The sequence below is a fragment of the Pristiophorus japonicus genome, chromosome 1 (genome assembly GCF_044704955.1).
Source record: "Pristiophorus japonicus isolate sPriJap1 chromosome 1, sPriJap1.hap1, whole genome shotgun sequence".
In the NCBI taxonomy this organism is placed as follows: domain Eukaryota; kingdom Metazoa; phylum Chordata; class Chondrichthyes; family Pristiophoridae; genus Pristiophorus; species Pristiophorus japonicus.
Genome location: NC_091977.1, coordinates 538,570,454 through 538,597,358, shown reverse-complemented (window position 1 = coordinate 538,597,358; position 26,905 = coordinate 538,570,454). Strand labels below are relative to the sequence as shown.

The 26,905-nt window shown below is 49.8% G+C and overlaps 1 protein-coding gene across 5 annotated transcripts in view; it reads right to left on the bottom strand.

Moving 5' to 3' along the window:
* Positions 1–3,288: 3,288 nt before the first annotated feature.
* The window catches only part of ss18 (SS18 subunit of BAF chromatin remodeling complex), a 144,332-nt gene continuing 120,715 nt past the window's right edge, over positions 3,289–26,905 (bottom strand). For 4 of the 5 annotated variants that reach the window (XM_070877042.1, XM_070877044.1, XM_070877045.1 and 1 more), the window contains one exon: positions 3,289–5,325. In XM_070877042.1, coding sequence (XP_070733143.1) covers positions 5,299–5,325 — 27 coding nt within the window. In that variant the 3' untranslated portion in view covers positions 3,289–5,298. Of the gene's footprint in view, positions 5,326–17,787; positions 17,971–26,905 lie in introns of those variants that run through there. The other variant, XM_070877043.1, reaches the window with a different exon arrangement.

The window sequence follows — 26,905 nt, the reverse complement described above, 5'->3', positions numbered from 1 at the left end:
GCCCCTCCGACAGTGCGGCGCTCCCTCAGTACTGCCCCTCTGACAGTGCGGCGCTCCCTCAGTACTGTCCCCTCCGACAGTGCGGTGCTCCCTCAGTACTACACTGGAAGTGTCAGCCTAGATTTATGTGCTCAAGTCCCTGGAGTGGGGCTTGAACCCACGGCCTTCTGACGCAGAGGCGAGTGTGCTGCCCACTGAGCCACGGCTGACACAGAGAGTCATGCTACTGGGAGGCAATAGCACATTGCAGGATTTTTTTAACGTGGGGTGACCGTTGCACACCAGCCACCACACGGGCTTGACAGAGCTAGGTCTTGGTCCAGTGGCAAGGGTTAACCAGGACGACTGGAGACCAGCTCTGCTGCACGGACCCAGTGCGCACACATATCGCACAGTGTGGGCTGGGCCCGTGCTGCCCCTGGGCCCTCGCCTCTTCTGGGCCCCGGTCACTTCCCTCTACAAGCTCTTGCCGCTCCTTCGCCCCTCCTGCTGTGCCTGCCCGCACTGCAGTCACCGACCTGGCTCCCTGTGGTGGTATGCCGCTGCACGCTGCTCCCTCTAATGGCCCCGGCCTGTGTACAGCGGTTGTGTAACTTCCAGTCCTTTGTATTCCAGTCCTCTTGCAATAGAGGCCAACATCCCATTAGCCTTTTAAACTCCATCGGATATACGGCCATTCGGCCCAACCAGTCCATGCCGGCGTTTATGCTCCACTCGAGCCTCCTCCCGTCTTTCCTCATCTAAATCGGTCAGCATAACCCTCTATTCCCTTCTCCCTCATATGGTCCATTTAAGATGGAAACGAGGAGGAACCTCTTCTCTCAGAGGGTCGTGAATCTTTGGAATTTTATGGCCAGGAGAGCAGTGGAGGCTGGGTCATTGAATATATTTAATGCTGAGATCGGCAGATGTTTGAGCGATAAGGGAGTAAAGGGTTATGGGGAGCGGGCAGGGAAGTGGAGCTGAGTTCATGATCGGATCAGCCATGATCTTATTAAATGGCGGAGCAGGCTTGAGGGGCTCCTATTTCTTATGCTTGTCCAGCCTCCCCCTTAAATGCATCGATACTATTCGCCTCAACCCCTCCCTGTGGCAGCGAGTTCCACATTCTCACCGCTCTCTGGGTCAAGAAGTTTCTCCTGAATTCCCCATTGGATTTCTGGGTGACTATCTTATATCTAGTTATGCTCTTCCCCACAAGTGGAAACATTCACTCTGTATCCACTCTATCAAAATCTTTCATCATTATATAGACCTCTATTAGGTCACCCCTCAGCCTTCTCTTTTCATGAGAACAGAGACCCAGCCTGTTCATCCTTTCCTGATATGTACGTCCTCGCATTTCTGGTATCATCCTTGTAAATATTCTCTGCACCCTCTCCAGTGCCTCTATATCCTTTTTATAATACGGCGACCAGAACTGTACTCAGTGCTCCCAGTGTGGTCTAACCAAGGTTCAATACAGGTTCAGCATAACTTCCCTTTTCAATTCTATCCCTCTAGAAATAAATCCCAGTGCCTGGTTTGCATGTGTTTATATGTTGTTGTTAAGCTGTGTTGCTAGATTTGATGGTGTGTGAGTGTGTAGCCCTAAACTCCCTCGAGCCCATTTCATCATCATCGAGGAAGACTTGCTTCCACCAGACTGATTCCAGGGATGGCTGAACTGACATATGAGGAGAGACTGGATCAACTGGGCCTTTATACACTGGCGTTTAGAAGGAATGAGAGGGGATCTCATAGAAACATGTAAGATTCTGATGGGAGTGGACAGGTTAGATGCAGGAAGAATGTTCCCGATATTGGGGGAGTCCAGGGGACACAGTCTAAGGATAAGGGGTAGGCCATTTAGGACCGAGATGAGGAGAAACTTCTTCACTCAGGGAGTTGTTAACCTGTGGAATTCCCTGCCGCAGAGAGTTGTTGAGGCCAGTTCACTGGATATATTCAAAAGGGAGTTAGATGTGGCCCTTACGGTTAAGGGGATCAAGGGGTATGGAGAGAAAGCAGGAAAGGGGTACTGAGGGAATGATCAGCCATGATCTTATTGAATGGTGGTGCAGGCTCAAATGGCCTACTCCTGCACCTATTTCCTATGTTTTTATGTCCTTTTGCCAATTATCTTAAATCTCTGACTCCTGGTCACCAACCCCCCTGTCACAGGAAATACTTCCTCCCTCCTTGTTCGATCAAAACCCCTCATTATTTTGAACACCTCTATTAAACCTTCCCTTAAACTTAAACCACACTTGGAGTACTGCGTACAGTTCTGGTCGCCATATTATAAAAAGGATATAGAGCGTGCAGAGATTTACAAGGATGACACCAGAAATGCGAGGGTATACCTATCAGGAAAGGATGAACAGGCTGGGTCTCTTATCTCTTGAAAAAAGGCTGAGGGGTGACCTAATAGAGGTCTTTAAAATGATGAAAGGTTTTGATAAGAGTGGATACAGAGAGAGTGTTTCCACTTGTGGGGAAGAGCATAACTAGAGGCCATCAATATAAGATAGTCACCCAGAAATCCAATGGGGAATTCAGGAGAAACTTCTTTACCCAGAGAGCGGTGAGAATGTGGAACTCGCTGCCACAGGGAGTGGTTGAGGCGAATAGTATCGATGTATTTAAGGGGAGGCAGGATAAACACATAAGGGAGAAGGGAATAGAGGGTTATGCTGATAGATTTAGATGAGGAAAGACGGGAGGAGGCTCGAGTGGAGCATAAACGCCAGCATGGACTGGTTGGGCCGAATGACCTGTTTCTGTGCCGTATATCCCGTGTAATCCTTTCATAATCAGGTCATCATCATCATCATCATTGAGGAAGACTTGCTTCCACTCTAAAAGTGAGTTCTCAGGTGACTGAACAGTCCAATACGGGAATTACAGTCTCGGTCACAGGTGGGACAGACAGTGGTTGAAGGAAAGGGTGGGTGGGGAGTCTGGTTTGCCGCACGCTCCTTCCGCTGCCTGCGCTTGCTTTCTGCATGCTCTCGGCGACGAGACTCGAGGTGCTCAGCGCCCTCCCGGATGCACTTCCTCCACTTAGGGCGGTCTTTGGCCAGGGACTCCCAGGTGTCGGTGGGGATGTTGCACTTGATCAGGGAGGCTTTGTAACGTTTCCTCTGCCCACCTGGGGCTCATTTGCCGTGTCGGAGTTCCGAGTAGAGCGCTCGATTTGGGAGTCTCGTGTCATGCATGCGGACAATGCGTGGCGGATGGCACTATAAAATGCTTTGTGCGAATAACCTTGTGGAAGACAAAACAGCTGACGCAGACTCAGGCGAGTGAAATCACAATAATTTATTTGCTTGGAGCGACGATCCAGTGATGTACAGATTTAAATAGCAATGAAATACATAGTGGGGAAGGTATGCCCCGGAACCGACAGGTGTTCAACGGGTACGGGCTGCTCATAATACTGCTCGTGTTTTGCCAATCTGTACACACTGTGATCAGGTTCACCAAATGCCCAGGAACATTCTCCTTCCCTCCAAAATGCTCCTGAAAAATCAGAAGAGTTCAGTTTGGGGTGGGGTGGGGGTGGGAAAATCAGGGTGGCAATGTTCCCCCACTAAGCTACGCGGTGATCTGTAACTGCCGCGCAGGTAGCGTTACGGTGGGGAAAATAGAATGGACCGTGGAGCCCCTTAAAGGGGCCACACGCCTCCCTCGCTCCCCCGCCCCCCCCCCCCATAAAATCAGCTGGAATATTGGTGGGGTGGGGGGGGGGGGAAACGTTTCTGCTAAGCTGCACCGCCAAGCAGTCATCCGCGAGGTCCCGAACTGGCTGTTCGACTGTAGATGCCCTCGCACGTGCAGAAATCCGAAGGGGCCGCGTGTTTTGGGGGTGGGGGGGGGGTGGCGAGGCGGCACATCTTACGGGGCGCTATAATGGAGGAGCGCACACGCACAGTATCTGGAACGGGCCCCGCAAAGCCCCTTAAAAGGGGCCGGGCGCCCAAAAACAATTAACGGGAACATTGTGAGGGCCGGGGGAGGGTTGGCAAATAAAAGTTCATTCTGGTCAATAAAATAAGATGCCACTTTAAAAAAAAAAAAATGGTACCAATTCCTGGTAAGAAAGTAAGAGACAAAAGCTAACTGATTTGTTCGAGACGACAAGCTCACTATTTACTATACAAAAATTGGCTTTTTTTAAACCAAAGCCCAATACACATTTGTCCACCAAATGACGACTGAGCCTTTGAAGGTTTAGTTTCTGTTTTTTGCTGTCGCTTCAAAACATTTCTTTCCGGGAGAGAGCTGGTGGAGAGATGTGTGAGCTTGTTTAGCTGGTAACGAAACCCGCAGCAAAGCAGATTTCGGAGGGCGGTCGCAAATGGTCCCTTTAAGCTCCCCCCGCGCCCCCAGCTTTCGAACGGGGTAAAAACGCGATCGGGCAGGGGCTGTTGCAAATGGACTGCGCGGCCTCTTAAAGGGGCCATGCCACCCCCTCCCCCCAAAAAAACACAAATTACAGGGAACATCGCTGTTCCTCACTCGCTTTAAGTAACCAGCATTTTCAGCCTCTTTCCTGGTGTGTTTCTTAAAAAGAAATAGTTTTTCCTTATTTGGTGAAAAGTATCACTTTAAATTTTTTTTTAAAGTTCGACTGGTACTTTATTTTTTTTAAATTCTGGCCCAAAGCTCGCACAATCGTCAATTCTGCTTCATTTAAATAAATCACCGTGTTTAAAAATAAAAAATACTGCTATTTTACACAGAGAGAAAACAAAGAGTAATTCTCTTGGGTTCTGGCAAAGCAGAAAAATATTTGACGTACCCTTTCTCTCTCTTTCCCTCCCTCCCAGCAGTTCAGCACTGGATGACCAAAACACAGGAAATCTCCCCACCGTGCTGGATGAGCGCTCGAGATCAAATTTGGCAAGATTTCCTCTCTCAACTTCGAAGTGATGTCGTGGCTTCCGTGGTAGAACGGTCGGACGTGTTCGCCCGTCATCCAAACCCCCCCCCCCTCCTCCCTTCATTGTGGGCAAACTTGGCCCAGCCATCGCCTGTAACCCGCTGCCGTGTGTTAAACTGGGCTCTGTCCGCCATTGGAAGTCCGGGGGAGGGGGTGTGACGGGGCAGGGGGGGGGGGGGGGGAGAACCAGTTCTGAGCGTAGGAGAATCAGTGGCAGTGGCAGTCCAGACGTTAAAATGTTTTTTTTTTTGTCCCAAACGCGAGATGATGTAAGTGATGGGATTTATAAATCACAGTTGGATGTTCACAATGCCGAGGACACAACATGGCTGTTATCAGATGTCGGGCTATTGGGAGAGCAAGCTACCCACTCACTGCTGGTAATTTCCATACTGCCCCTGGATAGACAAACAAGAGAGAGAGAGAGAGAGAGAGATGAGAGTCAGGTGAGCAAATATCATCAATAGTGAGATAGAGGTTCCAAACAGAGAAAACACTGCCATTCTCACTTACACCTCTTCTAGATACACCTCATGTTTCTTTACTTGAAAGACTTGGGATTTGTAGAACGCCTTTCACGACCACAGGCTTCTCAAAAGCGCTTCACAGCCAATGAAGTACTTTCAGAGTGTAGTCACTGTTGTAATGTAGGAAACGCAGCAGCCAATTTGCGCACAGTAAGCTCCCACAAACAGCAATGTGATAATGACCGGATAATCTGTTTTAGTGACGTTGATTGAGGGAGAAATATTGGCCCCAGGGCACTGGAGAGAACTCCCCTGCTCTTCTTCAAAATAGTGACTTTTACATCAACCCGAGAGAGTAGAACCTCTTTGTTATGTATGGAGAAAGAGTCAGACTGAACACTGTGAGCTCAAAGTAAAGTGTGACCTTAGTCTTTTATTGCAGGCCTCCAGAGTGCCTCTCCAACCTGTGAAGCCTCCTTAAATACCTGGCTTCCCAAGGGATTAAGGGATCCCCTGGGACTCTGAGGAATGCGCCCTCTGGTGGCTGTAGGGCAAATACAAGTTTAAATGTATAATACTTTATCCATGCCTTTGTTATCTCGAGACTTGACCATTCCAATGCACTCCTGGCTGGCCTCCCACATTCTACCCTACGTAAACTTGAGGTCATCCAAAACTCGGCTGCCCCCGTGTCCTAACTCGCACCAAGTCCCGCTCACCCATCACCCCCTCTGCTGGCTGACCTACACTGGTTCCCAGTTAAGCAACACCACCATTTTAAAATTCTCATCGTTATTTTCAAATCTCTACATAGCCTCGCCCCCTCCCTATCTCTAAACTCCTCCAGCCCCACAACACCCCCCACCCCCACTGCCGAGATGTCTGCGCTCCTCCAATTCTGGCCTCTTGAGCATCCCTGATTATAATCGCTCCACCATCGGTGGCCGTGCCTTCAGCTGCCTGGGCCCCAAGCTCTGGAACTCCCTCCCTAAACCTCTACCCTGCCCTCTCCTCTCTTAAAACGCTCCTTAAAACCTACCTCTCCGAACAAGCTTTTAGTCACCAGCCCTAATTTCCCCTCAAGTGGCTCGGTGCTGAATTTTATGACACTCCTGCGAAGCGCCTTGGGACACTTCACTACACCAAAGGCATTATATAAATACAAGTTAATAAGAACATAAGAAATAGGGGCAAGAGTAGGCCATTCGGCCCCTCGAGCCTGCTCCGCCATTTAATACGATCATGGCTGATCCGATCATGGACTCAGCTCCACTTCCCTGCCCGCTCCCCATAACCCCTTATCCGCTTATCGGTTAAGAAACTGTCCATCTCTGTCTTAAATTTATTCAATGTCCCAGCTTCCACAGCTCTCTGAGGCAGAGAATTCCACAGATTCACAACCCTCAGAGAGAAGACATTCCTCCTCCTCTCAGTTTTAAATGGGGCGGCCCCTTATTCTAAGATTATGCCCCCTAGTTCTAGTCTCCCCCATCACTGGAAACATCCTCTCTGCATCCACCTTGTCAAGCCCCCTCATAATCTGAAACGTTTCGATAAGATCACTTCTCATTCTTCTGAACTCCAATGAGTAGAGGCCCAACCTACTCAACCTTTCCTCATAAGTCAAGCCCCTCATCCCCGGAATCAACCGAGTGAACCTTCTCTGAACTGCCTCCAAAGCAAGTATATCCTTTCGTAAATATGGAAACTAAAACTGCACGCAGTATTCCAGGTGTGGCCTCACCAATACCCTGTATAACTGTAGCAAGACTTCCCTGCTTTTATACTCCATCCCCTTTTGCAAGTTTTGTTGCTTTCCCTGATCAGGTGATCGGACACGATTGCCCTCTAACCAATTACTAAACATGAGGAGGCCAAGTGGGTTTGGCCCCAGGAATTCTCTCCGCCCTTTTCCTCACCTCATCAGAGCAAAGCAAGGGGACTGATTGGGCAGGGCTGGGAATCATGGGAGTAAACTCAAGTCCCACGACTCTGCTGGAGAGCAAACTTTGCACCAACCTCTCGGGTCACTCCACTGCTTCTTCCATTAAGCATGGGCAGCACTCTCACCTGTGAGTCAGAAGGTCGTGGGTTCAAGTCCCACTCCAGGGAGGGTCTGTGATAGGGTGCAAGGCAGGAGAGATTACATGACAAAACGGGATGATGGCACGAGGTGTACGGAGATGAGAATGGGACACGTACCATCAGCCATGGCTCAGTGGGCAGCACTCTCACCTGAGTCAGAAGGTCCCACTCCAGGGACGTGAGCACAAAAATTCTAGGCCAACACTCCCAAGTATGACGGGGCGCCGCACTGACGGAGGGGCAGTGCCGAGGGGGCGCCGCACTGTGGGAGGGGCAGTACTGAGGGAGCGCCGCACTGTGGGAGGGGCAGTACTGAGGGAGCGCCGCACTGACGGAGGGGCAGTGCCGAGGGGGCGCCGCACTGTCGGAGGGGCAGTGCCGAGGGGGCGCCGCACTGTGGGAGGGGCAGTGCCGAGGGGGCGCCGCACTGTGGGAGGGGCAGTACCGAGGGAGCGCCGCACTGTGGGAAGGGCAGTGCCGAGGGAGCGCCGCACTGTCGGAGGGGCAGTGCCGAGGGGGCGCCGCACTGTGGGAGGGGCAGTGCCGAGGGGGCGCCGCACTGTCGGAGGGGCAGTACCGAGGGAGCGCCGCACTGTGGGAAGGGCAGTGCCGAGGGAGCGCCGCACTGTCGGAGGGGCAGTGCTGAGGGAGCGCCGCACTGACGGAGGGGCAGTGCCGAGGGGGCGCCGCACTGACAGAGGGGCAGTTTTTCGGATATGACGTTAAACCGAGGCCCTGACTGGGGAGAATACCCTTTTGCTCTTCTTCGAAATAGTGGCCGAAGGTTTCGTTTACATCCACCCGAGAGGTCAGCAGTCGAGAGGCGGGAGTTCGTGGAGGCAGAGGCCAACAAAAGGCCTAGCGGGAGGTCAGACAGGCGGCAACAGTCGAGAGGCCTAGCGGTGCAGCTGCAGCATGGTGAGAAGGCAAAAGGAAGTAGAAAGACATGGATAGGTGACGTCACAGCCAAAGGGGTAAGTGATTGGTAAGTAGCTTTTCTTTTCCCTTCCTATATCAGTAAGTAACCTGTTAACATTGTTGTTGCCAATTTAAGTGTATCTAAGGGTTAAGTCATGGCAGGAGAGCTCGGACACGTGTTATGCTCCTCCTGTACTATGTGGGAACTCAGGGACGCTTCCGGTGTCCCTGACGACTACGTGTGCGGGAAGTGTATCCTCCTCGAGCTCCTGACGGACCACATTGCGGCACTGGAGCTGAGGGTGGATTCACTTTGGAGCATCCACGATGCTGAGAATGACGTGAATAGCACGTTTAGTGAGTTGGTCTTACCGCAGGTAAAGGGTCCACAGCCAGATAGGGAATGGGTGACCAACAGGCAGAGCAGTGCAAGGAAGGTAGTGCAGGGGTCCCCTGCGGTCATCCCCCTCCAAAACAGATACACCACTTTGGGTACTGTTGAGGGGGATGACTCATCAGGGGAGGGCAGCAGCAGCCAAGTTCATGGCACCGTAGGTGGCTCTGCTGCACAGGAGGGCAGGAAAAAGAGTGGGAGAGTGACAGTGATAGGGGATTCAATTGTAAGGGGAATAGATAGACGTTTCTGCAGCCACAACCGAGATTCCAGGATGGTATGTTACCTCCCTGGTGCAAGAGTCAAGGATGTCTCGGAGCGGGTGCAGGACATTCTGAAAAAGAAGGGTGAACAGTCAGTTGTCGTGTTACATATAGGTACCAACGACATAGGTAAAAAACGGAATGAGGTCCTATGAGACGTATTTAGAGAGCTAGGAGCTAAATTAAAAAGTAGGACCTCAAAAGTAGTAATCTCAGGATTGCTACCAGTGCCATATGCTAGTCAGAGTAGGAATCGCAGGATAGCTCAGATGAATACATGGCTTGAGGAGTGGTGCAAAAGGGAGGGATTCAAATTCCTGGGACATTGGAACCGGTTCTGGGGGAGGTGGGACCAGTACAAACCGGACGGTCTGCACCTGGGCAGGACCGGAACAAATGTCCTAGGGGGAGTATTTGCTAGTGCTGTTGGGGAGGAGTTCAACTAATATGGCAGGGGGATGGGAACCTATGTAGGGAGACAGAGGGAAATAAAATGGAGGCAGAAGCAAAAGATAGAAAGGAGAATAGTAAAAGTGGAGGGCAGAGAAACCCAAGGCAAAAAACAAAAAGGGCCACATTACAGCAAAATGCTAAAGGGGCAAAGTGTGTTAAAAGGACAAGTCTGAAGGCTCTGTGCCTCAATGCGAGGAGTATTCGGAATAAGGTGGATGAATTAACTGCGCAGACAGCAGTTAACGGATATGATGTAATTGGCATGACGGAGATATGGCTCCAGGGTGACTAAGGCTGGGAACTCAACATCCAGGGGTATTCAACATTTAGGAAGGAAAGGCAGAGAGGAAAAGGAGGGGGGTGGCGTTGCTGGTTAAAGAGGAAATTAATGTAATAGTAAGGAAGGACATTAGCCTGGATGATGTGGAATCGGTATGGGTGGAGCTGCGGAATACCAAAGGGCAGAAAACGCCAGTGGGAGTGGTGTACAGACCACCAAACAGTAGTAGTGAGGTTGGGGACAGCATCAAACAAGAAATAAGGGATGCGTGCAATAAAGGTACAACAGTTATCATGGGCGACTTTAATCCACATATTGATTGGGCTAACCAAACTGGTAGCAATGCGGTGGAGGAGGATTTCCTAGAGTGTATTAGGGATGGTTTTCTTGACCAATATGTCGTGGAACCAACTAGAGAGCTCGCCATCCTAGACTGGGTGATGAGAAGGAACTAATTAGCAATCTTGTTGTGCGAGGCACCTTGGGGAAGTGACCATAATATGGTAGAATTCTTTATTAAGATGGAGAGTGACACATTAATTCGGAAACTAGGGTCCTGAACTTAAGGAAAGGTAACTTCGACGGTATGAGGTGTGAATTGGCTAGAATAGGCTGGCAAAGGATACTTAAAGGGTTGACGGTGGATAAGCAATGGCAAATATTTAAAGATTACATGGATGAACTTCAGCAATTGTACATCCCTGTCTGGAGTAAAAATAAAAATGGGGAAGGTCACTCAACCGTGGCTAACAAGGGAAATTAAGGATAGTGTTAAAACCAAGGAAGAGGCATATAAATTGGCTAGAAAAAGCAACAAACCTGAGGACTGGGAGAAATTTAGAATTCAACAGAGGAGGACTAAGGGTTTAATTAAGAGGGGGAAAATAGAGTACGAGAGGAAGCTTGCAGGGAACATAAAAACTGACTGCAAAAGCTTCTATAAATATGTGAAGAGAAAAAGATTAGTGAAGGCAAATGTAGGTCCCTTGCAGTCGGATTCAGGTGAATTTATAATGGGGAACAAAGAAATGGCAGACCATTTGAACAAATACTTCGGTTCTGTCTTCACGAAGGAAGACACAAATAATCGTCCTAATGTTCGAGGGGTCTAGTGAGGAGGAGGAGGAACTGAAGGATATCCTTATTAGGTGGGAAATTGTGTTAGGGAAATTGATGGGATTGAAGGCCGATAAATCCTGGGGGCTTGATAGTCTGCATCCCAGATTACTTAAGGAAGTGGCCCAAGAAATAGTGGATGCATTGGTGATCATTTTCCAACAGTCTATCGACTCTGGAGCAGTTCCTATGGACTTGAGGGTAGTTAATGTAACACCACTTTTTAAAAAAGGAGGGACAGAGAAAACAGGTAATTATAGACCGGTTAGCCTGACATCAGTAGTGGAGAAAATGTTGGAATCAATCATTAAGGATGAAATAGCAGTGCATTTGGAAAGCAGTGACAGGATCGGTCCAAGTCAGCATGGATTTATGAAAGGGAAATCATGCTTGACGAATCTTCTGGAATATTTTGAGGATGTAACTAGCAGAGTGGACAAGGGAGAACCAGTGGATGTAGTGTATTTGGACTTTCAAAAGGCTTTTGTCAAGGTCCCGCACAAGATTGTCGTGCAAAATTAAAACATAGTATTGGGGGTAACGTATTGACATGGATAGAGAACTGGTTGGCAGACAGGAAGCAGAGAGTCGGGATAAACGGGTCCTTTTCAGAATGGCAGGCAGTGACGAGTGGAGTGCCGCAGGGCTCAGTGCTGGGACCCCAGCTATTTACAATATACATTAATGATTTAGATGAAGGAATTGAGTGTAATATCTCCAAGTTTGCAGATGACACTAAACTGGGTGGCGGTGTGAGCTGTGAGGAGGACGCTGAGAGGCTGCAGGGTGACTTGGACACGTTAGGTGAGTGGGCAAATGCATGGCAGATGCAGTATAATGTGGATAAATGTGAGGTTATCCATTTTGGGGGCAAAATCACGAAAGCAGATTATCTGAATGGCGACAGATTAGGAAAAGGGGAGGTGCAACGAGACCTGGGTGTCATGGTTCATCAGTCATTGAAAGTTGGCATGCAGGTACAGCAGGCGGTGAAGAAGGCAAATGGTATGTTGGCCTTCATAGCTAGGGGATTTGAGTATAGGAGCAGGGAGGTCTTACTGCAGTTGTACAGGGCCTTGGTGAGGCCTCACCTGGAATATTGTGTTCAGTTTTGGTCTCCTAATCTGAGGAAGGATGTTCTTGCTATTGAGGGAGTGCAGCGAAGGTTCACCAGACTGATTCCAGGGATGGCTGGACTGACATATGAGGAGAGACTGGATCAACTGGGCCTTTACACATTGGAGTTTAGAAGGATGAGAGGAGATCTCATAGAAACGTATAAGGTTCTGACGGGACTGGACAGGTTAGATGCAGGAAGAATGTTCCCGATGTTGGGGAACTCTAGAACCAGGGGGCATAGTCTTAGGATAAGGGGTAGACCATTTAGGACTGAGATGAGGAGAAACTTCTTCACTCAGAGAGTTGTTAACCTGTGGAATTCCCTGCTGCAGAGAGTTGTTGATGCCAGTTCATTGGATATATTCAAGAGGGAGTTAGATATGGTCCTTACGGCTAAGGGGATCAACGGGTATGGAGAGAAAGCAGGAAAGGGGTACTGAGGGAATGATCAGCCATGATCTTATTGAATGGCGGTGCAGCCTCGAAGGGCCGAATGGCCTACTCCTGCACCTATTTCCTATGTTTCTATGTCTTATCTGAAAGATGGCACCTTGTGTCACTCTCTCAGCACTTCCCCTCCGACAGTGCAGCGCTCTCTCAGTACTGCTCCTCCGACAGTGTGGCACTCCCTCAGCACTGCACTGGAGTGTCAGCCTGGACTTTAGTGCTCAAGACCCGACTTGAACCCACAACCTCCAGACTCAGAGATGAGGGTGCTGCCCACTGAGCCACGGCTGAGCTGTCCATTTAGTCCCACTCAACCACCTCACCCCTGCTCTTTTCCCATTGCCCCATGAACCTGCCACTTTGCAACACACCTTCTCATGTCCGTGTGTACATAACAAGACTAAGCTTGAGAAACAGAATTAGCCATTGATAAAACATTTACTTTTAACATTTCTAAAATTTATCGCATTTCCTACGATCCAGTTCAGAGGTGATCTAACCCAGGCAAGAGCAGAGCTGTCGGACGATCGGTCACAGAGATCAGAACTAATCGAGTCTCCATTGCTTCTTGCTGAATGTGAAAGGGAAGGCTGGTACATCTTGTTCCACACACCACACATACACACACACAGACCACAGACGCACGCATACATACACACACACAGACCACAGACACACGCATACATACACACACACAGACCAGACACACGCATACATACACACACAGACCAGACACACGCATACATACACACACAGACCAGACACACGCATACATACACACACACGCAGGCACACGCATACATACACACAGACACACGCATATATACACAGACCACAGACACACGCATACATACACAGACCACAGACACACGCATACATACACAGACCACAGACACACGCATACATACACACACACAGACACACGCATACATACACACACACAGACACACGCATACATACACACACACAGACCAGACACACGCATACATACACACACATACATAGACAGACCCCAGACACACGCATACATACAGACCAGACACACGCATACATACACAGACCACAGACACGCGCATGCACACACACAGACCAGACACGCGCATACATACAGACACGCGCATACATACACAGACACACGCATACACACACACACACGCATACATACACAGACACACGCATACATACACAGACACACGCATACATACACAGACCACAGACACACGTATACATACACACGCACAGACCAGACACACGTATACATACACACGCACAGACCACACACACATATACATACACACGCAGACCACACACACATACATACACACGCAGAGACCACACACATATACATACACACGCAGACCACACACACATATACATACACACGCACAGACCACACACACATATACATACACACGCACAGACCACACACACATATACATACACACGCAGACCACACACACATACACTCAGAGCAGATACACACACAGACCAGACATGCATAAAGACACAGACCACAGACGCACACATGTACGCATACACACACAGACCACAGACACACACACAGACCACAGACACACGCATACATACACACACACACACACACCCCCACACACACACTACCCCCACACACAGGAATGAGCACATGATGATACAGTACACGAGTGGCTTCACGAGTTTAACCAGCTACTTTTAATTACAGTACACTTCGCAACTTATAAAAACCAAGCACATTTGCATAGTCACTTTCTCACTCAGATTCTCTGCCATTTTTCTTCTTAAAATACTTTTCACCTTTCTTTCCAGAAAGGATCAGCCAAAAGCCACATCTATTGTTTACATGAATACCATTGGGATTTTAGAATATTAGATTCTTACTGCACAGGAGGCGGCCATTCGGCTCACCGTGCCTGTGCGGAGTCGATGAGAGAGCGATCCCGTTAGTCCCACCTCCAGCACTTTCCCTGCAAATGAGTCCTCTCCAAGTACTTGTCCAACTGCCTTTTGAAAGTTCCTGTGGAATCTGATCTCTCTGTCCATTCAGGCACTGCGTTCCAGATCTCATCAACCTTCTGTGTGAACAAATCGCTCATTACCCCTCTGGTCCTTTTGCCAATTATCTTAAATCTCTGACTCCTGGTCATCAACCCCCCCTGTCACAGGAAATACTTCCTCCCTCCTTGCTCGATCAAAACCCCTCATTATTTTGAACACTTCTATTAAACCTTCCCTTAAACTTAAACCACACTTGGAGTACTGCGTACAGTTTTGGTCGCCATATTATAAAAAAGATATAGAGGGTACAGAAAAGATTTACAAGGATGATACCAGAAATGCGAGGGTATACCTATCAGGGAAGGATGAACAGGCTGGGTCTCTTTTCTCCAGAATAGAGAAAGCTGAGGGGTGACCTAATAGAGGTCTGTTAAATGATGAAATGTTTTGAGAGAATGGATACAGAGTGAATGTTTCCACTTGTCGGGAAGAGCATAACTAGGGGCCATCAATATAAGATTGTCACCCAGAAATCCAATGGGGAATTCAGGAGAAACTTCTTTACCCAGAGAGCGGTGAGAATGTGGAACTCGCTGCCACAGGGAGGGGTTGAGGTGAATAGTATCGATGCATTTAAGGGGAAGCTGGATAAACACATGAGGGAGAAGGGAATAGAGGGTTATGCTGATCGATTGAGATGAGGAAAGACGGGAGGAGGCTCGAGTGGAGCATAAACGCCGGCATGGACTGGTTGGGCCGAATGGCCTGTTTCTGTGCCGTATATCCAATGTAATCCTTTCATAATCAGGTCATCATCAAGGAAGACTTGCTTTCACTCAAAGTGAGTTCTCAAGTGACTGAAAAGTCCAATACGGGTATTACAGTCCCTGTCACAGGTGGGACACACAGTGGTTGGAGGAAAGGGTGAGTGGGGAGTCTGGTTCACTCCTACTCCTAATTTGTATTTATCGATTAGAAAGAAGCAGAGGGAAGTTCTACCGATATTATTCTAACAGGAATAGAGGAACGGTTGTGTCAGAGACAGAGAGGTTGGAGACAATCGATGAGAGAGCGGCATAGCTGATCAGGTTCTCTTGTATCCTGCCAGACATACAGTGCAAAATGTTGCCGTTAACTCAATGCCCTCTTAAGTGGCGAAGTCAGATGTGTAGTTCCACAAACGAGGCTCAAGGCTACCTTGGAGTAACTCGGGATTAGCAAAACATTTTTGCTGCTGCTCTCATCACCCAGGAACAAATCTTATACAAAAAAAGAACTGTTTTAGAAGTGCTGCCTATGGCTACTAGGTGAGAGCCATGATCTTATTGAATGGCGGTGCAGGCTCGAAGGGCCGAATGGCCTGCTCCTGCACCTAATTTCCATGTTTCAATGAGGGGGTTGACTTGTGAGGAAAAGTTGAATAGGCTGGGCCTCTATTCATTGGAATTCAGAAGAACGAGAGGTGATCTTATCGAATCGTATAAGATTATGAGGGGGCTTGACAAGGTGGATGCAGAGAGGATGTTTCCACTGGTGGGGGAGACTAGAACTAGAGGGCACGATCTTAGAATAAGGGGCCGCCCATTTAAAACACATGAGGAGGAATTTCTTCTCTGAGGGTTGTAAATCTGTCAAATGTGCTGCCTCGGAGAGCTGTGGAAGCTGGGACATTGAATAAATTTATGACAGAAAGAGACAGTTTCTTGAGTGATAAGGGGATAAGGGTTATGGGGAGCGGGCGGGGAAGTGGAGCTGAGTCCATGATCGGATCAGCCATGATGTTATTGAATGGCGGAGCAGGCTCGAAGGGCCGTATGGCCTACTCCTGCTCCTATTTCTCATGTTCTTTTAATCGCTCAACCATCGATGGCCGTGCCTTCTGTTGCCTGGGCCCCAAGCTCTGGAACTCCCTGCCTAAATCTCTCTTTCCTTGTTCAACACGTTCCTTAAAACCGACCTCTTTGACCTAGCTTTTGGTCACCCGAGCTCATTTCTACTGACGTGTCTTGGTGGCAACTTTTTAAAATCTCCTAATATTCTTGTAAAGCACCTTGGGACGTTTCACTACACGAATGACGCTATATAAATACAAGTTTTTGTTGTTCTTTGTCACTCGGTGATACAGCAAAGCAGGTCACCCAATGAAATCCCGTCTCTGGAGTGAGAATGCGGGATAGCACAGAATGGACTTCTGCTAAATGGAGGTCAGGATGTTAATTGGAATTAAACCAGCTATCACTGTGACAAATGGAACCGAGACATTCGACCCATACCAATGAACACCAGTGGTAATGATCCACCAACAAATACAGCAATGGGAACAAAAGAGAAGGCAGATGTTCAAATCTGCATTCCCCCTTTCATTCTCACCCAAAACGTGGCTGGGAGCATCAAAGCTTTGGGGCAATCATTGTCCGAACAATTGTCAATCAAGTTCACCAGGCGCGAGAAATGCACAGGGTTGAAGGAATGCAACAAAGTTTGGCATAAATGATGGAAAAAAAAAACACAGCCAGACTTTAATCTTCGGGCTTGGGAGTCACAATATCCCGAAGTAATTTTGTCTGATTCATGTAAATAACTCCGTATAGCTTTGTCAATGATATTTATTGAAGTCTTGTAAGCAGAGCGCCGGGTGTCTGTGATCATTTGCCCTCAAGGCAAAAGCATGGTTGGTTTGAGGAGCAGTCTTGGGGCGAAAACTTACAAGTCATGCAGAGCCTAGCAGGAATGGAAAATATTATCTCTCATCTCCCAACAGATGATTCTTCAAAAATCCCACAGCCGCTCGATATCTTCAACAGCAACAAAAAAATCCCGGTGCCTTCTGAAGAGATGATCGAGGTTCGATGGGAACAAGGTGTTGTCGGGTGGAAGTGGCGGGGTTGGGAGGGGCGTGGGGTCACAGCCTGAAGGCACGGAGTCCGAGGTCTGGGGGGGTGGGTTCCACCACAGGCACAATCCTCCCGTGAGGTTCTCTCGAGGTCGCGCCACACAAAGCAGAGAGCGCGCGCCATTGAGCGATCGGTCCTCCGTGTACGCGGGGGAAGGGGTGGGAGGCGGAGCATTCTTCCGACACCCTCGCCACATACCCAGAAAATGCAAGAGGGCCATTTTCCTCAAATTATCCGAGACGTCCTTGATACTGCACCGCAGAAACCCCAAGGCGCGCGCGGTGACACGGCAGGGTTGGATAACAGGCGGGGCGCAGATCAATCTTCTCGCTAATCTGGCGACCACACCGCTCAGAAACAAGCAGCGCTTCTGCTTTGCGGGGGGGGGGGGGGGGGGGGTGGAAGTTTCCAGGAAGTTGCTGCTCTGAGCCCCTCCCCCCTCCTCACACCCCCCCCTCCACACCATCCCCTTCCGTGTCCATTTGAAGGGTTGGTTTTTTGGGACGATTGTGCTCTTCTGTGGCTGATGGGCCACATCTAGAAATGTGTCCTTCGGCGTGATCCCCTTGAGTGGCCACGTTCTCCCCGAGCTCAGCGGCCAATTCATTGCAAGTTCTGTAGAGGTAATGGGACACACAGTTTTAGACACTGGGCTACAATGGATTAGATTCCTCAGTGAACTTGTGTGTGTTCACACAGTCGTACTGCTTTTTAAGAGAGAGGAACTATGTTAGTGTTTCATTTCGCAATTCAATATGATGAGGATAACTACTCTGCTCACACAGACTGAAATAAAAGAATGGTTTACATTTACCTGTGAAACTTTCAAGCTGGTCTTTTGACTAAATGGCTTCTTTTTCACCTCTTCTGTGGCCAGTGCTTATTTTCCCCTCCTCCTCCTCCTCCTCCTCCTCCTCGCCAGCTCTCCAGTTCCAGATCAGACAGATTGGAATCCTGCAGGCTTGATTACCCCGCCATTGTTCCAACTCTCAAACCAGTTTCGGGAATTTTCAGCCACATGCGTCTCTCTCTCTCTCTCTCTCTCATCCTCCGAGTCCTGTTTGCATCGGTTACAGCTCCACTCTCGATCCTCACCGAGCAGCTTCGGTGGGAGTCGAGACTTCAGCTCCACATCCACAAACTTTTTAAGATGCATCTTCTCCCCCCCCCAGCCCACCCTTCTCTCCAAACTCCCAGTTTCTCAATTTCTCAATCAATCAGGATTGCCAATGTTCACCTGCAAAGGTGATGGAGTATAAAGGCAGGAAGTCGTGCTACTGTGTGCAGTTTTGGTTTCCATATTTACGAAAGGATATACTCGCTTTGGAGGCAGTTCAGAGAAGGTTCACTCGGTTGATTCCGGGGATGAGGGGGTTGACTTATGAGGAAAAGTTGAGCCTATACACATTGGAGTTCAGAAGAATGAGAGGTGATCTTATCGAAACATAATATGAGGGGGGGCTTGACAAGGTGGATGCAGAGAGGATGTTTCCACTGATGGGGGAGACTAGAACTAGGGGGGGGAGGGCAGGGAGTATATTAGAATAAGGAGTCGCCCATTTAAAACTGAGATGAGGAGGAATTTCTTCTCTCAGGAGGGTTGTAAATCTGTGGAATTCGCTGCCTCAGAGAGCTGTGGAGGCTGGGACATTGAATATATTTAAGACAGAGATAGACAGTTTCTTAACCGATAAGGGAGTAAAGGGTTATGGGGAGCGGGCAGGGAAGTGGAGCTGAGTCCATGATCGGATCAGCCATGATCGTATTAAATGGCGGAGCAGGCTCGAGGGGCCGGATGGCCGACTCCTGCCCCTATTCCTGATGGTTACTTATGCCATATTTAAATCAGGCTCCTACAGTGTAGTTGGGAGCCTGATTTACATTTAAGAACTGGGTTTCCTAGGCCTCAGAAAACCCGGCAGCGAAGGGGAGGTGGGAATGACGGGCTCGAGAAGGCAAGTACTTTCTTTAAACTGATGGTCGAGCAGGCCGGGACCACGCCGATTTACGGGCCGGGCCACCGCATGTTGCTCAGCAGGCCGGGACCACGCCGATTTACGGGCCGGGCCACCGCATGTTGCTCAGCAGGCCGGGACCACGCCAATTTATGGGCCGGGCCACCGCATGTTGCTCAGCAGGCCAGGACCACGCCGATTTATGGGCCGGGCCACCGCATGTTGCTCAGCAGGCCGGGGCCATTAGAGGGAGCAGCGCGTGCTGCTGCCCAAGGGCGACGGCTGCAAAGAGGGCGACTGGATTGGACGTCACCCAAATCCAGGTCGCTGATTTGGAGCGAGGGCAAGTGCAGCAGGAGCGGTGAGGTCGGGGCGAAGGAGCGGCGTTGCTGCTGCATCATCATCAGAGGCAGTCCCTCAGAATCGAGGAAGACTTGCTTCCACTCTAAAAGCGAGTCCTCCGGTGGCTGAACAGTCCAATACGGGAATTACAGTCCCCGTCACAGGTGGGACAGACAGTGGTTGAAGGAAAGGGAGGGTGGGAAGTCTGGTTTGCCGCACGCTCCTTCCGCTGCCTGCGCTTGCTTTCTTCCATCAGGGGAGGCTTTCAGGGTGCCCTTGCAATGTTCTGCTGCAGGAGGGCGACTGAATTTCACGTCACTCAAATGCAGGTCACTGATTTGGGGCATGGGCAGGTACAGCAGGGCCGGCGAGGTCGGTGCGAAGGAGCGGCGAAAGTTCTCAGGAGCGACGTGATCGAGGCACAGGAGAGGCGTGAGTTTGAGGTACCGGAAGAGGCGAGGACCCAGGGGCAGCATGGGCCAGCCCACACTGCCATGTGTGTGTCACATCGGCGAGAGCATGCAGAAATCAAGCACAGGCAGTGGAAAGAGCGTGCGGCAAACCAGTCCCACCCTCCCATTCCCTCAACGACGATCTGTCCCACCTGTGACAGCGACTGTGGTTCTCGTATTGGACTGTACAGCCACCATTTTTAAGAGTGGAAACAAGTCTTCCTCGATTCCGAGGGACTGCCTTTGATGTGTGCGCAGGTCCGTGCAGCAGAGCTGGTCTCCAGTCGTCCTGGGTAACCCTTGCCACTGGACCAAGGCCTCGCTCTGTCAAGCCCGTGTGGTGGCTGGTGTGCAACGGTCACCCCACGTTAAAAAAATCCACGCACAGGCATCTTCCACCCTTCAACATGTAGTTCGGGATCTGGAATATTAGGTCCTTCGTTGAAACACCTGTGAACTCGGCCCTTTTTGGCGTGGAAGCAAGTCATCCTCGATACGAGGGACTGCCTTTGATGATGAAGGGAGAGGTCTGGTTATTTTGCTTTTTAGGGTCTGGAAAGCTTCAACAACACTTCGCACACTTGCGAACTATTGCTGCTTTCGTACTTAAGGAAAGGTAACTTCGATGGTATGAGACGTGAATTGTCTAGAATAGACTGGCAAATGATACTTAAAGGGTTGACGGTGGATAGACAATGGCAAACATTTAAAGATCACATGGATGAACTTCAACAATTGTACATCCCTGTCTGGAGTAAAAATAAAACGGGAAAGGTGGCTCAACCGTGGTTAACAAGGGAAATTAAGGATAGTGTTAAATCCAAGGAAGAGGCATATAAATTGGCCAGAAAAAGCAGCAAACCCTAGGACTAGGAGAAATTTAGAATTCAGCAGAGGACAAAGGGTTTAATTAGGAGGGGGAAAATAGAGTATGAGGGGAAGCTTGCCGGGAACATAAAAACTGACCGCAAAAGCTTCTATAGATCTGTGAAGAGAAAAAGATTAGTGAAGACAAACGTAGATCCCTTGCAGTCAGATTCAGGTGAATTTATAATGGGGAACAAAGAAATGGCAGACCAGTTGAACAAGTACATTGGTTTTCTCTTCACAAAGGAAGACACAAATAAACTTCCGGAAATACTAGGGGACTGAGGGTCCAGTGAGAAGGAGGAACTGAAGGAAATTCTTATTAGGCGGGAAATTGTGTTAGGGAAATTGATGGGATCAAAGGCCGATATATCACCAGGGCCTGATAGCCTGCTTCCCAGAGTATTTAAGGAAGTGGCCCGAGAAATAGTGGATGCATTGGTGATCATTTTCCAACAGTCTATCGACTCTGGATCAGTTCCTATGGACTGGAGGGTAGCTAATGTAACCACACTTTTTAAAAAAAGGAGGGAGAGAAAACGGGTAATTATAGACCGGTTAGCCTGACATCAGTAGTGGGGAAAATGTTGGAATAAATTATTAAAGACGAAATAGCAGCGCATTTGGAAAGCAGTTACAGGATCGGTCCAAATCAGCATGGATTTATGAAAGGGAAATCATGCTTGTCAAATCTGTGGAATTATTTGAGGATGTAACGAGTGACAAGGGAGAACCAGTGGATGTGATGTCTTTGGACTTTCAAAAGGCTTTTGACAAGGTCTCACACAAGAGATTGGTGTGCAAAATTAAAGCACATGGTATTGGGGGTAATGTACTGACGTGGCAAGAGAACTGGTTGGCAAACAGGAAGCAGAGAGTCGGGATTAACGTGTCCTTTTCAGAATGGCAGGCAGTGACTAGTGGAGTGCCGCAGGGCTCAGTGCTGGGACCCCAGCTATTTACAATATACATTAATGATTTAGATGAAGGAATTGAGTGTAATATTACCAAGTTTGCAGATGACATTAAGCTGGTTGGCAGTGTGAGCTGTCCGGAGGATGCGAAGAGGCTGCAGGGTGACTTGGACAGGTTAGGTGAGTGGGCAAATGCATGGCAGATGCAGTATAATGTGGATAAATGTGAGGTTATCCACTTTGGGGGCAAAAACACGAAGGCAGAATATTATCTGAATGGTGGCAGATTAGGAAAAGGGGAGGTGCAACGAGACCTGGGTGTCATGGTACTTCAGTCATTGAAAGTTGGCATGCAGGTACAGCAGGCGGTGAAGGCGGCAAATGGTATGTTGGCCTTCATAGCTACGGGATTTGAGTATAGGAGCAGGGAGGTCTTACTGCAGTTGTACAGGGCCTAAGTGAGGCCTCACCTGGAATATTGTGTTCAGTTTTGGTCTCCTAATCTGAGGAAGGACGTTCTTGCTATTGAGGGAGTGCAGCGAAGGTTCACCAGACTGATTCCCGGGATGGCAGGAATGACATATGAGGAGAGACTGGATCGACTGGGCCTGTATTCACTGGAGTTTCGAAGGATGAGAGGGGATCTCATAGAAACATATAAGATTCTGACGGGACGGGACAGGTTAGATGCAGGAAGAATGTTCCCGATGTTGGGGAAGTCCAGAACCAGGGGACATAGTCCAAGGATAAGGGGTAGGCCATTTAGGACCGAGATGAGGAGAAACGTCTTCACTCAGAGAGTTGTTAACCTGTGGAATTCCCTGCCGCAGATGCCAGTTCATTGGATATATTCGAGAGAGAGATAGATATGGAGCTTACGGCTAAAGGGATCAAGGGGTATGGAGAGAAAGCAGGAAAGGGGTACTGAGGTGAATGATCAGCCATGAACTTATTGAATGGTGGTGCAGGCTCGAATGGCCTGCTCCTGCACATATTTTCTGTGTTTTATTATGGGATGTCCGGTGCGGCACTCTATTCGAGAGCCTCCTGGAAAGTGGAAAGATGAGGTCGCTCCCTGCCACAGGTCTCAGTGGGTGGGTCGATGTGACGTGTTCCAGGATCTGGGATTCACGGCCAGTCGCACTTCGGACCGTCCCACATGTTCCATGTGTGGAGCAGGTGGACACCAGTCCATGCCACCGTGCCGATTGGCTCGAGTTCTCGCTGTCCACTGTCCCCGAGGGAGGTTGAAGCCAGGGACCTCGGCCGGTGGGTCAGCGATGAGAAACATAGAAATTTACAGCGCAGAAGGAGGCCATTCCTGCCCATCGTGTCCGCGCCGGCCGACAAAGAGCCGCACGGCCCTCGGTCAGCAGCCCTGAAGGTTACATATAAACCTATGGACAATGAACAATGACGGAAAGGTAAAGAGCACCCGGCCCAACCAGTCCGCCCCACACAACTGCGACACCCCTTACACTGAAACATGCTATACTCCACCCCAACCGGAGCCATGTGATCTCCTGGGAGAGGCAAAAACCAGATAAAAACCCAGGCCAATTGGAGAAATAAATCTGGGAAAATTCCTCTCCGATCCATCCAGGCGATCGAAACTAGTCCTGGAGATCACACCAGCCGTATTCGATTCCCGACAGTACTTACCATTGTATCTGCGCTGGCCAACAAGAGGTTATCCAGTCTAATCCCTATTGAAGTGTCGGTTCTTCATGTCGCCTGCGTCCCACGATTCTGTCTATCTGGACGGTTGGTCATTACCAGCTGCGTGAATATTGGCTGCCATTTCCCAGCTGATGACAACCTACATGTCGTCTCCCTGTGCGTGCTCGCTCACAGAGAACCTGCCAGCCAAAGTCATCAACAAGACGACCAAACGGCCGAAAGCGACCTTCCGATCTGAAAAGCATCGAATCCGTGACCTCTACCGCCTAGAAGGACGAGGGCAGCAGGCGCATGGGAACACCACCACCTCCACGTTCCCCTCCAAGTCTCACACACCATCCCGACCTGGAAATATATCAGCCGTTCCTTCATCGTCGCTGGGTCACAATCCTGGAACAGCACTGTGGGAGCACCTTCACCACACGGACTGCAGCGGTTCAAGAAGGCAGCTCACCACCACCTTCTCAAGGGGCGATTAGGGATGGGCAATAAATGCCGGCCTTGCCAGCGATGCCCACATCCCTGGAACGAATATAAAAGGAGCAGGAGCCACGAGTCTGTTGCTAGCAGCACTCTCTCTTTCCAAGAACACATCCATTTTATTCAATGGCAAAAAATAAAAGGTGAACCATATCTGTCAGTGGCAGGCGCTTGTATTAGGGTGAATGATATACACCAACCGCAAGCTAATAACGCAGGGTCAGGGTAGGTAGATTATCTGCCACTCTCCATTATCTGCTGGGCATAAAATCTCTCCCAAGGTACTGGCATTTGAGGTTCCACTGTATATTCACACAGAATGTGGCCTTCGCTTGTACCAATTAAATATACAACATTCATTACTCCAGAATAATATAACTGATTCTTCGCCATGGTTGAATCATGCAGCATAGGAGCAGGCCATCTTTGAAAGAGCTGGACAAATAGTTCCCCATTTCCCCCACTCTTTCCCCAAAGCCCTGTAAATGTTAATTTTTTTTAAAAATCATTCACGGAATGTGGGCATTTTAACCCATCCCCCATTGCCCTCTCTCTCCCCATGCTCTCTCTCTACCCCCCCCACCCCCCCATGCCCTCTATCTCTCTCCCCCTCCCCCCCCATGCGCCCACTGTCGCTTCCCCCGCCCCCTCACCCGCGCTCTCTTCCCTCCCCGCCTCTCTCTCTCTCTCTCTCCCCATCCCCACCTCTCTCTCCCTCTCCCTCTCCCTCTCTCCCCCCCCCCTCTCTCTCCCTCTCTCTCTCTCCCTCTCTCCCCCCCCTCTCTCTCTCCCTCCTCTCTCCCCCCCTCCTCTCTCCCTCTTTTCCCCTCCTCTCTCTCTCTCTCTCCCCCTCCTCTCTCTCTCTCTCTCTCTCCCCTCCTCTCCCCCTCCCCTCTCTCTCTCTCTCTCTCCCTCTCACTCTCCCTCTCCCTCTCCCTCCCCCTCTCTCTCTCCCCCTCCCCTCTCTCTCTCCCCCTCCTCTCTCTCTCCCCCTCCTCTCTCTCTCTCCCCCTCCTCTCTCTCTCTTCCCCCGCCCCCTCGCTCGCTCTCTCTTCCCCTGCCCCCTCGCTCGCTCTCTCTTCCCCCGCCCCCTCTCTCTCTCTCTCTCTCTCTCTCTCTTCCCCCGCCCCCTCAGTCGCTCTCTCTTCCCCGCCTCCTCTCTCCCCCCCCACCCCCTCGCTCGCGCTCTCTCTCTTCCCCCGCCCCCTCGCTCGCTCTCTCTCTCTTCCCCCGCCCCCTCGCTCGCTCTCTCTCCCCCCGCCCCCTCGCTCGCTCTCTCTCCCCCCGCCCCCTCGCTCTCTCTCTCTCCCCCCGCCCCCTCGCTCTCTCTCTCTCTCTTCCCCCGCCCCCTCGCTTGCTCTCTTCCCCCGCCCCATCGCTCACTCTCTCCCCCCCGCTCTCTCTCTCTTCCCCCGCCCGCTCTCTCTTCCCCCGCCCCCTCGCTCGCTCTCCCTCTCTCTAAGTTGATTCCGGAGATGAGTGGGTTGTCTTATGAGGATAGGTTGAGTAGGTTGGACCTCTACTCATTGGAGTTCAGAACAATGAGAGGTGATCTTATTGAAACTTATAAGGTAATGAGGGGACTCGACAAGGTGGATGCAGAGAGGATATTTCCACGCAAAGGGGAAACTAAAACTAGGGGACATAGACTTAGAATAAGGGGCCGCCCATTTAAAACTGAGATGAGGAGAAATTTCTTCTCTGAGGGTTGTAAATCTGTGGAATTCACTGCCTCAGAGAGCTGTGGAAGCTGGGACATTGAATAAATTTGAGAGAGAAATAGACAGTTTCTTAAATGATAAGGGGATAAGGGGTTATGGGGAGCGGGCAGGGAAGGGGAGCTGAGTCCATGATCAGATCAGCCATGATCGTATTGAATGGCGGAGCAGGCTCGAGGGGCCGAATGGCCGACTCCTGCTCCTAATTGTTATGTTCTTATATTATGATGGCCAAAGAATCATGAACAGACGCTTCTTTCCTCCTCTTTCCACTCCCCCTCCCCCTCCTCTCTCTCCCTCCCCAGCCACCTGCCCTCCTCAGAGAGACAAACAAACGGAGGAAAAACTCCAAGGCCAATGAGGGGAAAACGATTCTCTGGAAAATTCCTCTCCGGCCCACTCAGGCAGTCAAAATCCAGTCCAGGAGCCCACACGGAACTGGAGTCATTGAAGAGAACAATGAGGTGCTGTAATGGCCGGGTGGGGGGGTTACAAGAGGGTGGACGATGGGCCGAATGGCCTTCCTCATCTGTAACTTTCTTGCGGCCCATTGCTTCAGAGAGAAAAAAGGGAAAAAATCAGAGAGGTGTGGGGGTGCGTGGGGGGAGATCTGAAGAGAGCAGGAACAAGCAGAAGATAGAGTGCTGTGTGAAGTTTTCCAATTTTCAGGGCAATGACAGAGTGCTTGGATGAGGAGCAGCGTTTGAGGGAAGTGGACTCTGCGGATTTATCCAAACACAAATCATCAAAATATCTTCCACTGACATTACTGAAGATAACTTATTACAAAATCCGTGCCATGTTGTCCAGAGATCGATAGAATGGACAATCGGATGAGACGTTAAACCGAGACCCCGTCTGCTCTCTCAGGTGGACGTAAAAGGTCCCATAGCACTATTTCGAACAAGAGCAGGGGAGCTATCCCCGGTGTCCTGGGGCCAATATTTATCCCTCAATCAACATCACTAAAAAAGATTATCTGGTCATTATCATATTGCTGTTTGTGGGAGCTTGCTGTGCGCAAATTGGCTGCCGCGTTTCCTACATTACAACAGTGACTACAGTCCAAAAGTACTTCATTGGCTGTAAAGCGCTTTGGAACCTCCTGAGGTCATCAATGGCGCTATAGAAATGCAAGTCTT